Source organism: Ambystoma mexicanum, chromosome 3p, assembly GCF_040938575.1.
Source record: "Ambystoma mexicanum isolate Mex_15411 chromosome 3p, UKY_AmexF1_1, whole genome shotgun sequence".
Taxonomy (NCBI): Eukaryota; Metazoa; Chordata; class Amphibia; order Caudata; family Ambystomatidae; genus Ambystoma; species Ambystoma mexicanum.
The window spans coordinates 150,313,565-150,328,013 of NC_090925.1; the positions used below are offsets into that span (position 1 = coordinate 150,313,565).

At 49.9% G+C, this 14,449-nt stretch overlaps 1 protein-coding gene across 1 annotated transcript in view; it reads right to left on the reverse strand.

Annotated features, from left to right (window-relative positions):
- LOC138580180 (C-type lectin domain family 2 member D3-like) overlaps positions 1-14,449 on the reverse strand; it is a 131,726-nt gene that overhangs the window by 46,540 nt on the left and 70,737 nt on the right. Inside the window, exon 4 of the mRNA XM_069650508.1 lies at positions 609-712. Coding sequence (XP_069506609.1) covers positions 609-712 — 104 coding nt within the window. The remainder of the gene's footprint in view (positions 1-608; positions 713-14,449) is intronic.

A 14,449-nucleotide genomic window follows, 5' to 3' on the forward strand; every position in this document is an offset into this window, starting at 1 on the left:
AAGATCCCAGAGACGAGGTTAAAGGGCCGATTCGGGGAGGGCACTCAAGGAGGGCTCCAATGCGGGCACTGCCGGCAATAGTATTATAGCCATCATTACCTCATCATAACATCTAGGGTGGAAGTGAGGCGGGTTTATTTTTACTTGATAAACAGCATGCATAGACTGTGCTGCCCATTATTAGGTGGGCAATGCTCTCCTTCCGAGCCTCCAAAGGTCCTTTCAAATGGGGCAATATGGACCCCAGGATACCTACTCTTTTAAATGCCTAGCAGTGTCCTACTCTGGAGGGACCTTTAGGGCTGCATCATCGCATTGACTACACTGAGCAGAGGATGGAATGGTTTGCATCAGGCCTCCCCATATACATACCCATGAGCTATCGTCCAAACATGTTGGTGTTGGGGTTGACTTGCACCCTCACGCATGTCACACCCAAAGACATCCTCACAATGCTAGAACTCAAAAGCACACGTTTATGGAAGCCGTACTTTGTGCTGCACCTTTTTAAATTGTTGAGAGCCACCAGTGATTAGCTTCTCAATGTGATGTGAGCTCAATACTTTTAAACTGTTGGACTGGGAGTTAAACAAGAAATAAGGATTTACCAGTTGCTGAATTCAGTGCCATTGACCCATCTCCAGGGCTGATCAGAATCCCTCCTCAGGCCAATCCAGTGATCAATCTCCCCTTTATAACGCATCACGAAATCCTGAAAACAAGAAAGAAAAAGGACACGCTGGAATTTACTGAGCAGACCATCGCTTAAGGTTCTGTAAATATGACTAGTGTCGAACATTTGCGGGATTAAGAATGCAATTTGCAGACACTAGTAAATCACAAACCGAAAATGCAGTCACTCCCCTGAATGTGTAGGTCGCCACTGTCATTTTGGTCTAATATATGTCAAGATAAACATTTATGAATAATTCTAAACAGTGCAAGTACTATACTGTTTGCATTGTGTTGTCAAACGCAGAAGCATGAGCAGGCCACATTACATTAGGCTTCTGTAATGCATTCAGAGCGGGTGGTGTACATCCAGGCTTAACTAAGTAACATTCACAGGAGAGGGCCACTTTCCCTTGAAACCTGAATGCAATTCGTAACCAGCCTAAAGATATTGTCCAATAGTTAATCGTATAAGTGGTTAACAGGTAATAATGAAAGGTGTTCCTCAATACCATCTTTTATTATGTTATTCCAGTATTCTTTTTAAAGATTGAGGAGTTTTATGGTACGCAAGTCCTCTTCACCAAAAAGGAGGGAAAACGGATACAGAGGAGGAACCAATGAATCATCAGGTAAGTGAACATAAGTGTATTAAGAGCCGTAGAGAACAATGGCAACCCCCTCCTTCCTCCCAAGCGTTTCCTCCTGCTCCTCCCTGATTCCCCACACCATGCGACCAGTCCCACTGTAACACACCCCCCATTCCACAATACAAAACATCGGGGACAACAAGATGCAAAAAGCAACCTCAAAATATGAACATACAGAATTGTATCATAACACAATCTATACATTTGTTAGGGAACTCAGCATTATTGTGTCTGAGATGATCCATTGCACAGCGCCTGTCTTCGTCTACATCCCAATCACTTGACCTCCACACTGCCTCCCACTAGCCCCAACCCTATCCTCATACACTCACCCAGCACCACCCACACTAGACTTGTACTTCAGAGTTCATCCCAACACCCCTATTTGGTATCCTCACTCGTGGAACATTATTCTTTCCATGTGCCATCCAACCCCTCCCGCATCTTCTGTGCTGTGACCACTCTCCTTATTCCACCATCCACCATTCCTAAGCTTAAGAGCACTGCGACCAACCTCAGTGACAAAGGGTGACCTTCTGGCAACATTTAATGGCTTCTTCAAATGTACCATGTCACCCACTTTCACCTCAAGCTCTGTCGTACACTTGCGACAGTTTGCGACCGTCATAGCGTATCTTGTTCCTCCACTGTGACTGCAGCACCCTCTCATGAATTTCCCCTACACCCTTCTGTGGAATACGGGACATATCACATCATGACTTTAACAAATGTCGTGACATCACAAGTAGTATAAGTATATGCACGCACACATGGAATGCTGCCAAAGGGAGATAATCAACCATTTACAAAAGATAAGCTACAAGCCACAATAGGTTATGTAAGGGAACGTAACATTAATTCAGCTATAGTCATGATACAATAGGTGAACAGATAATTATTTGTTTTCACAGGTATCATCATCCTTACTTCCAAAAAGTGTACTTTGACTGAAATGTTATAGCATGAGGAAGGCCTCTAAAGAAAATCTATTAGGTAAGAGAGCATCCTAATAAATGCATCCGACAAATGCCATCTAATTGGAATATTCATATTAATGGAATATTTATGGCTTTTCATAGCACAAACAATTTATAAATGTAATTTTAGATAAAGCGGTCATAAAAGGTAAGAACATTTGTACATTGGATACAATCTTTTTTTTATATAAAACATTATGAAATGTATCTAACAATATTTGCACTTTGTCTGGTAAAATTGTTTCATCAAATTGGAGGAGCTATGGGGGTGGACGGTCTCCAATTGTCTAAAGTTAAATGCTAGCAAAACTGAGGTACTGGTTGTAGGTACTACCCCCCCCCCATCTGTTCTGGACCAATGACTTTTGGCCCTCTTCCCTTGGCCAACTTCCTACACGTGTTCCGTCAATCAGAAATCTGGGGATACAAATCACTGCCTCCCTGACCATGGACGAGCAGGTGGCAGCAGTCTGCAAGACCAGCCATTTTAAAACTCTGGGTCTTGAGGAAGGTTCTCCCTTTCATCCCCATAGCCTCCCAAGCTCCTGTGGTAGCTGCCCTAGTTTTGAGTGGAGTTGATTATTGTAACTCCCTTTATCTAGGGCAGCCTCTTTACCTGGTCAGGCGGCTACAACTTCTCCAAAATGCAGTGGCGAGATCCATTCATCGCCCTCTGTTTGGAACACACATGTCCCATCTGCTGAGACAATTACATTGGCTCCCTGTGGCGGCTCAGATTATGTTCAAATCTATGTGTATGGTACATCAGGCTTTTTACGGCATTGGAGCGGAGTACTTGCAAGCAAAATTTGTGTGCTATTTTCCTACCCGCCCTCTCCGCTCCCACTCTGCCCTCTTGATTGACGTCCCTCGGTTTAGGCGCGCCCGCTTTGGTGGCCGTGCCTTTTCTGTTGTGGCTGCCAAAGCTCGGAATGAACTTCCCCTTGACTTACGGAGGATTGTTAAATACCTTGGGCCTCATTACGACCCTGGCGGAAATGGAAAAATGATGGCGGAAATGCAATACCGCCATCGAACACCGCTCGTTGCGATTATGACCCGTCACCGTAAAGTACGATGCCATTAGCGACACCGCAGTGAACGGCAACGCTAACTGCACCAAGTACGCGCACGCGCGCCTTGCAAAACCGGAATCACCGCCATGGCGCAACGGTACGCGAATTCTGACCCTAGCGGACATGTACTGAACGCCATCAAGCACGTCGTAAAGTACCATTCCGCCATGGCGAGAAATACGGCATCGTGAACCAACCGTAAATGGCCCACTGAGTGCCTGTACTCCACTCCCTGGCCACATTGCACAACTCCTGGCAGGCGCAATGTACTCACACTATGCAACCAGTGAAATCTACAATTCACCCATGCATGCCAACGTAGAAATGCATGCAGGGGCTCAAAGCGCCCCGTGAGTGGGCATCCATGTACGGCATGTCACCATAGCCGTACTGATGCAGCACAGGCATGTGAAGGTACAATACATCAAAATGAAAATCAAGAACACATGACACAAAACAACAGTAGTCCCCCATCGCTTGCCACCAGCGCAAGGCAACATCCAAAACAGCATCCTGAGGGGGATTGCACCAGCCCTGTACTCTTGCCAGTAAACAAACCAACCATCAGCAGAAGCATGTACCACACAAGTTGGCAGAGTGACTGAGCAGCCAGGCTCATCCCAAGAGGGGCCGATGGGAGCTGCAGGGCACAGATGGCATGAATACAGAAGCTATTCCAATGGACATGACCCCAGTCCCCCTCCAACAAACGCACGCAAACACAGGCACCTGTGACCAGCCACATTCTGAACATCCCATCATTCCACCAATCGACCTGGCTGACAGGCACCAGTCGGCCAAAAGCCAATCCCCCGCCCCTGAACAGCACATCATGTAAACAGTCACAATGGCAGCCCCTATCCGTGACCATACTGTGCTACGTAGGCAAACGCGGCCAGTACTGTACCACACAACTCAACTCAGAAGGCGGAACACAATGCAGATCATCTCGCAATACATACCGCCACAAATCGAAAATCGCCACATCACCTGCAAAGAATAACGCAACACGACAAATATCGGAATACAATTTAAATGCACATCCAAATGACAAAGGCCCCACAGCAATTTGCAAAATAACACCAAAACATCCATCATCACCGAGGGCTGCATCTGCAATAATTGACCAGCTTCCACTTGTGTGACGCCCTGTACCATCATGGCACACAGGGCCTACATCAACGTTCCAAAAGGCAACATGGAAGCGGCAAGAACCGCAGGTCCGTCCCATGAGGCAGGCACTAGTCGAGCTGAAAGGCCGAAATGTTGCACCTAGCCACCAGTACAGCGTAAGGGCATGTGGCCCATTGGCGATCGTCCCATAAGATCGAAATGGTGCTCCACTGATTCACCCGAAGCTGCAGGTGTCGAGAGTAAAACCCATCTGGAGGAGTGGCGTAGAGATGGCATCTGCAATAGGGCAGGAGATACCTGTCACCCAAATGAAACACAAATTAACCGATTGCATTACGGGACTCATGATGCATTACAATCTTCATTCAACACACCAAATCCACACCCATATGCATGCTAGCCCACTCCAAAGGAATATACAGACCCCTAAATCAGTATCGATTCATAACGAAATCAATCGAGGTAAATACACCATTGGCAACGTCGGTTACTGTGCATGCGTCCGTCAAGATAGAACCCATGACATGGGATTAGTAACGTGCCTAGACACAAGTGTATGAAGGCGCGTCGAGACAGGGAGGATCCGACAAGGGCAGATAGACGTAAGTCCCACTATGGCAGCCTTGCATCACATAGCGCAGGGGAAGGGGAGTGATTCAAAAAACCCATGTACATGGCAGACCCTAAACGGAATCATCTGTCCATGCATCCATTCATCATTCCCTCATCCCGCAATGAAAACGCATGAATATTCACTCACATAATATGTGAAACTTCCATCGCGTCTGTGCGTAATGCAGTCTGCAAAAACCACTGTGCTCCTGGCCGGATCTGTAGTGTTGTGAAGCAAGATGGATTTGGGAACGTCCTGCCTTATCGTCCACTACGCTATTGCGCATCCCATTCAATTCATATCATTCATTGCTTGCTCGTTATGGGCCATGTCCCAAGGACATTCTACAATAGAACGTTACATTCCCAGCCAGACCTGTGGGCGTATCCTCGCCGCTACTTCAAAACCAAAAATGCTGGCCTTCGAATTCCTCACTTGCAACATTACGTCGAAAAGGCTTCTGTGAACGCTTGCATTCACAATTACATCAATGTAGTGCGGCTGTGTGTCATAATGCTAACTGGCTGCAATCACAAATGGGACGCCACGCCCGTCGGTGAAGTACGTTACTGTGCTGCATGAGGGTCGGCCATCGATCGAGCCCTACATACCACTGACTCTTCACAGGTATGTAAGCGGCTGCAATCATAGCATGTGTAACAATGGGAGCATAGCATGAAAATCAGTCAAAGTACATCACACTGCCATCGGGATTTGATACATGATTCCAATCCCAAGATGCCATGCGGCCAAATGCAGCCTTACGTGCGGGACGTGCTCGGCCAGAAGGGATTGCATCTGCCACAGATTCATTCAATCAGCACAGGTGGAGGCCATACAGGCCGACAGCACATATATAGCAGACCCAAACCCCTCCCACAACCACTCCCACTCCAAAATGCTACCGGCAGGACTAGCGATGTTGGGCCTGGGGGACCAGATAGCACTGCAAGTGCTACAACTACAAGAAGACGACGAACAACAACAGGTACAACAACCGGGCGCACAGGGGAGACGGAGGAGAAGGAGGAGGAGGAGGGCAAGGCAGGGTCAGCAAGGCCCACAAGCACTGCCACTACCACCACGCAGGCGGCCCGCAATCCCACGCCTCCGAGCTGATCCGTTCAACCTCACTGCTGAGCAGATCCACACCCTCTACCGTTTGGACCGGGACACCATAATCGCCATTGTGGACATGACACATGCTGACCTCGTGAGCATGATAGATAGCCCAACCGCCATCCCACCCCTACTGAAGGTGGTGTCTGTACTCCACTTCCTGGCCACAGGCACCTACCAGCACACAGTGGGACAGTTGCATGGCATTTCACAGCCACTGTTCTCACGGACACTCTTCCAAGTGCACGATGCCCTCCTGAAGCACGCCGACGACCACATCACACTACCACGCACGTACCAGGAGATTACCAACGCAAAAGTGGGATTCCATGCACTTGGCGGCATCCCGGGTTGCATTGGTGCCATCGACTGCACCCATGTTGAATTGGTTGTCCCACATGCCATGGAGGTCCAGTACCGCAACCGGAAACAATTTCATTCAATCAATGTGCAAATGGTGTGTGACTCCAACAAGATCTTTACGCATTGTTGTGCCAGATTTCCAGGATCTACCCATGATTCTATGGTCCTGAGGAACACAAGAATACCACGCTACATGGAGCGACACGCAGGGCACAGATCCTGGCTACTCGGTGAGTCTCATTCCATGCATGACATCGTGGCCCATTTGATGCGTCAATGACCTTGCAGGAGGGGGGGGGGGGCTACTTAGCACTATCATTCCACTGACACCCTTTATTCGTCTCATACAGGTGATGCCGGGTATCCACTGAAGAGATGGCTCCTTACACCAATCCGGAACCCACAGAACGAGCATGAGGAGGACTACAACCATGCCCACTCACGTACCCGTGTGGTCATTGAACAGGCATTCGGCCTACTGAAGGCTCGTTTCCGCAGCCTCAGCAGGTCTGGCGGGGCACTCATGTACAGCCATGAGAAGGTTTCTAAGATGGTCATGGCATGTGTCATGCTGCACAACATGTGCATACGTAGGAATGTGCCCATGCCCCCTGACGCTGTACTGCATGCACCTGAAGATGATGATGATGATGATGAGGGTGGGGATGTGGAGGCACCTCAAGGAGTCCATGAGGCACAGGATGCACGTGCAATCCGACAGAGCATCATAGATGCATGCTTCTAGCAACCACGCATGGTGCCTATTACACGGAAAGGGGACCTGTGGCACTGTGTGTGTGTAGTACAGGCACATTGTGGACTGTACGCCTATGAAGGCCTCGTACGCAAATATCAATGTCCACACATGTCATTGGATGATAATGAGGTGCTGTATTGTTAATGTGATTTGATTTATACACCCTATGGACCCGCCACCCAGTGAAGCCCAACACACCCCCTCCACCCTACTACCTCCCCCCCCAACACCAGTGTCCAAATATGCATGCTGTCCGTGGGTAGACGCTATTGCAAGCCCCCTCTACGGGTATCAGGGGCACCCCTGCCCGTGGAGCGCAGGTTCCTGCCAGATCTGCGTTGGGGGCTGCCCTGGACGGAACTTGCCACGGATGATGTCTCTGCCTGCTCGCGTCCATGCATGTCTCTGAGGGTTTGTGAGAGCTCCGAGAGCACACGGCGCACAGCAGCAAGTTCAGCACAAACGTCTTTGGACGTCGCATGCAGTTCCCCCCTCAGGCTCTCGGTGCTTTTCTCCATTTGTGCTCTCAGGCTCTCGGTGCTTTTCTCCATTTGTGCTCTCAGGCTCTCGGTGCTTCTCTCCATTTCTCCCCTGAGGCTCTCACTACTTTTCTCTATTTGTGCCCTGAGTGTCTCGGTGGATGTTTCCATGGCTGCCCTGGAACCCCCGCATTCATTTGCATGGTCCTTGAGTAGCGTGGACACTTCCTGCTGTTGCTCGATCAGCAGGTCGAGGGACTGTTGCCTCTGCTGGGCCATGGACATTTGCGGTGGTGTGACAGGGGGGCTGCTCAACACATGTTGCCTTGGCACAGGACTTGTGGGGGTTGGCCAGTCGTCGTCTTCAGGGTGCCCCTGCGTGGTTTCGTCATGGTGTAGGGGATGGAACATGCAGGGGGATTGGGAAAGGTCATGGATGGTACCTACGTCGCCAGCACTGTTTTCCGTGTCGGAGCATGCTGGCATGACAGCTGTGTCACCTATGGTGCTGCTACCACCAGAGGCAGTGCCATCAGATACGTTCTTTGGGGGGACCTGTGGTGCTGGGGTTGTGGACTTGCTGGCTGCTGGGGTGCCTGTTGCAGTCCCCTCCAGTGTGCTGCCACTTGATTCCTGCTGCTGCCGTGTCTTGATCCTTGCACCTGAGGTGGAGGCTCTTGGGACGTTGGTCCTGGCCCTCTTTGCAGGCGTGCTGGTAGGGGTGTCCTGCAGCTCGTCGTTGGTATCGGACCCTGTGGTGGAGTAAAGAGGGGTGAGCGTTAGTTATGGGTCTGTCGGATTTGGAATGGCAACGTATCAAATGCATTGGGGTGGTACATGAGGCTGATTTGGGACTGGGCCTTGGAGGTGGTCTCATTTTCGTGTGGATTGAGGATGCATTCATTTGGCTGCCTGCAGTTAGGGGGTGCATGCTGCACATGTAGGGGTTGTTTATGGCATCTTGATTGATTTGTTTATTCATTCTGACTTTTAGAGGGCGCTGTCAGGGCAAAGTATGTATTGCACTATGGGGTCACATGGTACTGCACATGTTCGTGTTTTGTGGATTTCGCATTGTTTCTCTTGGCCAACCTACCTGATTCTCCGGATGTCGGCACTCCTTTCTCCATCCCTCCGACTCCCTCTATGCTCTCCATTCCTATGGTGGAGGCGCAGATATCCTCCCAGGGGGTCAACTTGATGGGCGACTCTGAACCCCCCCCGGTAGCTGTGGCGATGTTCCTGTTCGCAGAAAGTATGCTGCGTACGCGGATCCGCAGGTCGTCCCACCGCTTGCGACATTGCTGTGGCGTGCGGGGTGTTGTCCCCACCGCACTTACGCGCTGTGCCACCAGGGCCCATATGGCCTTCTTGTTGGCAAGGGCCGTCCTGGTCATTTGACTGGAGAAGACGACGGCGGCATTTTCCTGGAGGGTCTCGGTGAGCACGGTCAGTTCCTCTCGGGAGAAGTGTACCTGCCGCTTGCGATCACACGCTTTCTTGGCTACCTTTCCCATATTTATTTTTTTAACTGGGGTTGCTAACGGGTTGGGATGTGTGTCAGGGTCGGATTTTTAATGGTTGTGTTGGGATTCGGATTTTATAGTTGTGCGGCGTGCTGTTTCCCGTTCCGGCCACATGCTTTTACTTCCGTTTCCGTATATTTACGGTGCCCGTAATTTGCGGTGCCCGCTCGTTACGGTGACCGCTCATTACGGTGACCGCTAAGATGGGTGGCGGTATTGCACCTGGTGCAGCGTACGGCGGCGGTAAGGGCCGTTTTGGGGTCATTTCCGCCATCGCAGCCTTTCGGATTCCGCCATGGCGTAATGCTCGTGCCCGATGGGTCGTAATTAGCCGCACTTTGCTCCTTCGTGCAATGGCGGAAACGCTATTTACGCTGTTGCGGTCCGGTCAGTCACTTTCCGCCAGGGTCGTAATGAGGCCCCTTGTCTTTCGGCGGAAATTGAAAACTATCATATTCTAAAGCGCACTACATTCTTATCTTATTGAATTCTTTGGGCGTGCGTACGCTTTACAAATCCTGATAACATAACAAAGTGATGTATGTAAAATGTGTTTGTCATATTATCAGCCTTGAAAAAGCCACTTTGGCAAATCACTAAGCACGTGCTACTGTTTTGGCATGAGCTGCAATACATTAATCATTTTACAATATAAAAAGGAACCGATCCTTTTTGATGAATTCATCAATAATACAGATTTAATGTAATAGTAATTCCTTTGATTTACTATAACAAGTAGGTTTCAAGAATAGAATGTGTCCAGCGCTTGACCTACTGTAGAAAAATGCCTTTTTGTTAAATTGATTAACACAGCCCCAACCTCACATTCACTGGCATCCACCGTCCGAATGAATGGCACATCCTCCCGGAACACTTAAAAAATAAAAGCTTGTACAATGCTCTTCTTAAGACACTGGAAAATCTGCTCTATTATCTTGTTCCATTCAAACTTTATCCCCCCTTGCACAACAACTCTCTCAAAGGTTCGACAATAAAGCGGTATATCCAGGCACAAGCCACACATAATATTAAAAACCCTAAAAATGACAGCACCTGCTCCCTATCCTGGGATCTAGGTGTCCACCCAATGGCCATCATCAAACCGTCACTCACTTTTGTTCCATCAGCTGACATCACATGGCCTAGGCACATCAAAGAGGCCTTTGAATAAACCCATTTCTCCCTCTGCAGAATCATCCCTCGCCTTTAAAATCGCAGAGAATTCACCCAAAATCCTGATACGCCATCTTGCTGTGCACCCGAATATAAGCAAATCTTGAAATGCCACCACCCCTGGCATTCCCTTGAACATCACGTACATCACTCGTTGAAACACAGCGGTGGCAGGCGCTTATCTGCACAGCATCCTCCTATATTTGAACACCCTATCTGGCAGGATGCAATATTATATGATGGTATGCAGCGCTCAAATCCAATGTTGAATAAAATATGCCGTCGACCTTAGCCAGTAAGTCTTCGAACCTCGGTAACGAGTAACAGTCAACCCAGATCACTGCATTCAATCCTCACAAGTCTACACATCGAGGAATGTCTCCATTCTTCTTGTTCGCCACCCCTATTTGTTACAACCACACAGAAATATCAATCAGATTGATTATATCTTCCTCCTTTATGTGGTCCATGTGTGCAGCAGTTCCTTCCTCTCACTAAAGGCACATAACCTTGTCTTAACCTTATGCACTCTACAAAGCCTTTCAGACTTCCCAGTTGATCAGGGAAGACCTCCTTGTGTATTTACAGGACACCTTCCTCTCGACTCAGCAAACGTTCTTGCTTATCAATACATGAGTTTAGGACAATTCTCAACTTGGAATGCAACATAAAAAGTGTCCTCTGCAAACCGTCCATTAACATCCAACTCTCTTTGGAAATATCCCATCAAGGATATTATTTCACCTTCAAACTGCTTTCGGGCCGATCTGTACTTTCATCAGACTTTCGTCAGCTTCATATGGCCAAACAATCCGTTGCATGCATCTTGTGACATTATACTCACTGTGGCATTGGAATCCATCACAAAACCAATGTACTTGCCACAAATCTGTAAGCAGCCTCAGTGTCCTTTTACTCTTCATAACGGATGACACTCCCACCACAAGCACCATTTTGCCATACTCCCTTCATCCTCCAGCTCTTCATCTTCAATGCAGTTCACTCTGCTGCACCTTACCATCCAGCACATTGTGGCAAGGTAGCCCACTCATCTGCCTAGGTTGCACTCCTTGCCTTGTGGAAGGCACATCTTACTGGATGTGCCTTCCACAAGGCAAGGAGAAACACCACCATATCACAAGCATGTCCTTCGATCTTGCACTGGAGCTTTGCTGCTCCTTTTCTTCATGGATCCACCTCTTCTCACCTCTTCTTTGTTTCAGCGGAGCATGGGTGAGCGGTCGCCAGTAGCCCTAAGGGAACTGGAGGCCAAGGAAGCCCTACCTGGACCTTGCAAGCCTCCGTGAGTGGATTTATTTTTTTAAAAAAAGAACTTTGATTATTGCTTTTCGCGCTCTGAGCGCGTTGTTGTGCCTGCCTGCTCCCACTTCCTGGTCCTCCTCTCCCTTCCCGCCTCTCTGCCCGCCCACACCCCCTCCCCTTCCTCTCCTCCCTCTGCCTATAACCTCTCCCTCCTGGGCAGCCCCCTGCGGCTAAGGGCCCCAAGGCCAAGGGCGACTCCTACAGTTGCGGCTCCCTGTGTGTCTGCAGGTGTCCGCAGGGGACGCTTGGCGCCGGTCCACCTTTGGTTAGCTCCACCTGCTTCCTCGGCCCACCGCACTTAGACCTGTCACCTCCTCGCATTGTGCCCCGTCTTCATTATGCCTTGCAAAAATGTGGTAAAGTAGGGTTTTTTTCTACCCTCGAAGGATTTTCAAAACTAGGTGGCCTCTCCACTGGGTACCTGATTTGCATTACTGTGTTCACTGTGTTCTGAATCTGTGGTAAACTAGGGTTTGCTGCTCTCTTCCTGTCCGCTCGTGCTTGTCCTGTCTCCCCCCACCTCACTCCCTCCTATCCCATGGTGCTCTCTATCTCACCTATCTTTTCTAACTGCTTCTCCATTGACTATCCTGCTCTCCTCACTAAATCTGGTAGGAAAAAGTTTAAAAAGGACATCCTGGTCTCCAACCCAGGCCTCCCCATCGCTGACACCTACACCAGTGCCTCCTCTAAGGAAACTCTCACTGACATCCTCTTTTTCGTGCCTTCACCTGACCTATGGACCCTTCATATGGTCTCTGTGCTCTCTCTTTTCTCCTCTTCTCCCATTAATGGTGGCACCCGCTGGGACGTCCTCTTGGCCTCCTTCCACTCCTCTAAGGCCATCATTAATGTCTACGCTAATGGGACCGTCTTGGTCCAAGGCCCTCAGGCCAACCTTCACCTCTTTGATAGACGCGCCTCATCAACTTCCTTTCCTCTCCTGCTGTCCCCTCTCCTCTGTCCTCGGCTACCTTGCTTCGACCCTCCCTCTCTGCCCCCTCCCATGCTCCTTCTCCTCTGCAGGTCATACCTCTGATCTGTACCCCTCCCCGGAAGTCCTTCAAAGATGGCAACCTTCTCCACATTGCCACTCTTAACTCTCGCTCTGCCGTTACACATTCCTCCGATATCTGCCACCTTCTTGAGGATCTGGACCTTGACGTACTCGGTCTCACTGAGACATGGTTCACGGCCAGCTCTGTCACCAGCTTTGACACACTCCTACCCGACGGCTACAAGATCCTCTCTGTGCCCAGGCCCAACCATGCTGGGGGGGGTGTGGCCCTTATCTTCCCAGAGTGGATTCCCGCCACTGCTATTCCCATGCAGACCTACTCCTCTTTTGAATGTCTTCTCTGCCGACTCTCTCTCTCTCTCTCTCCTAGCCATTCCCTTACCGTGGCTACTATCTATCGGCCACCTGGTCAAATTTCCTCCTTCCTCTCCGAGTGGGCGGACCTCTCCTCCTCACTCCTGTCCTCAACCACACAACTCCTCTTTCTTGGAGACTTCAACATCCACCTGGATGCCTCCTGTCCCCCCTCTGGACTCTTTTGCGACCTCTGCGACTCTCTCTCACTCTCTATTCTCCCGTCTGGGCCGACCCATTCTGCTGGGCACACACTTGATGCCCTAATCTCTTCTGACCTTCCCCTCTCTGTCCCTCTCTCCACTCCTCTCTCCTGGAGTGATCACTTTCTCCTCTCCTCCCACCTCACCCTCCCTACCCCACAGGCAAAGCCACTCTCATCACTGCCATCTTCCTTCTCGGTCATCTGACCCATGAAGCGTGTGTCAGTTGAGGCCTTCGCTGCCACTTTCTCACCCCCTCCTCCCCCCTCGGCTGACTCCCACCCTGACACAGCCCTCTCCACTCTCTACTCTGCTATATCTCTGCTATATCTGATACTCTAGATATCCTTGCCCCTGTCATGAGAATCCGCCTGAAGCCCAAAGCCAAATGTAACTCCTGGTATGACTCGGATCTCGTCACCCTTAAACGCTTGTGCAGGGTGGCTGAGAGGAAATGGCGTGCTTCATGTTCATCCTCTGACAAACTGGCCTGTCGCCTGCTCCAAAGGCAATACCGGCTCTCCGTTCTCACCAAGAAGAGAGCCCTTATCCAAGCCCGCATAACTGCGGCATCTAACAATTCGGCTGAACTCTTTAAAATCTGCAAGGAGCTGGCCAATCCTGCTGCAGTCTCTACCTTTCCAGTCCCCTCCCAGGCCCTCTGTACGGCACTGGCCTCTCACTTCATTTCTAAAACTCAGGACATCCTGTCCTCACTCTCCTCCCTTCACCTCCCCCCCTCTATTCCCTGCCCATCCTCTGGCCCTTCTGCAGCCACCCCTCCTCTCTCCTTCTCGGCCTTTCCCCTTTCTTCTGCTGATGAGGTTTCGAGACTATGAAAGTCTCATCAACACAGGTCCACCCCTGCTCCTCCAAAACTATTAAGGACCACATCGACTCCTTGGCTCCTGCCCTTGCTGACTTCTGCAATCACTCCTTCGCCTCGGGAGTCTTCCCATCCCGTCTCAAGCACTCCCTTGTGCACCCCTTCTTAAGAAACCCTCTTCCAACC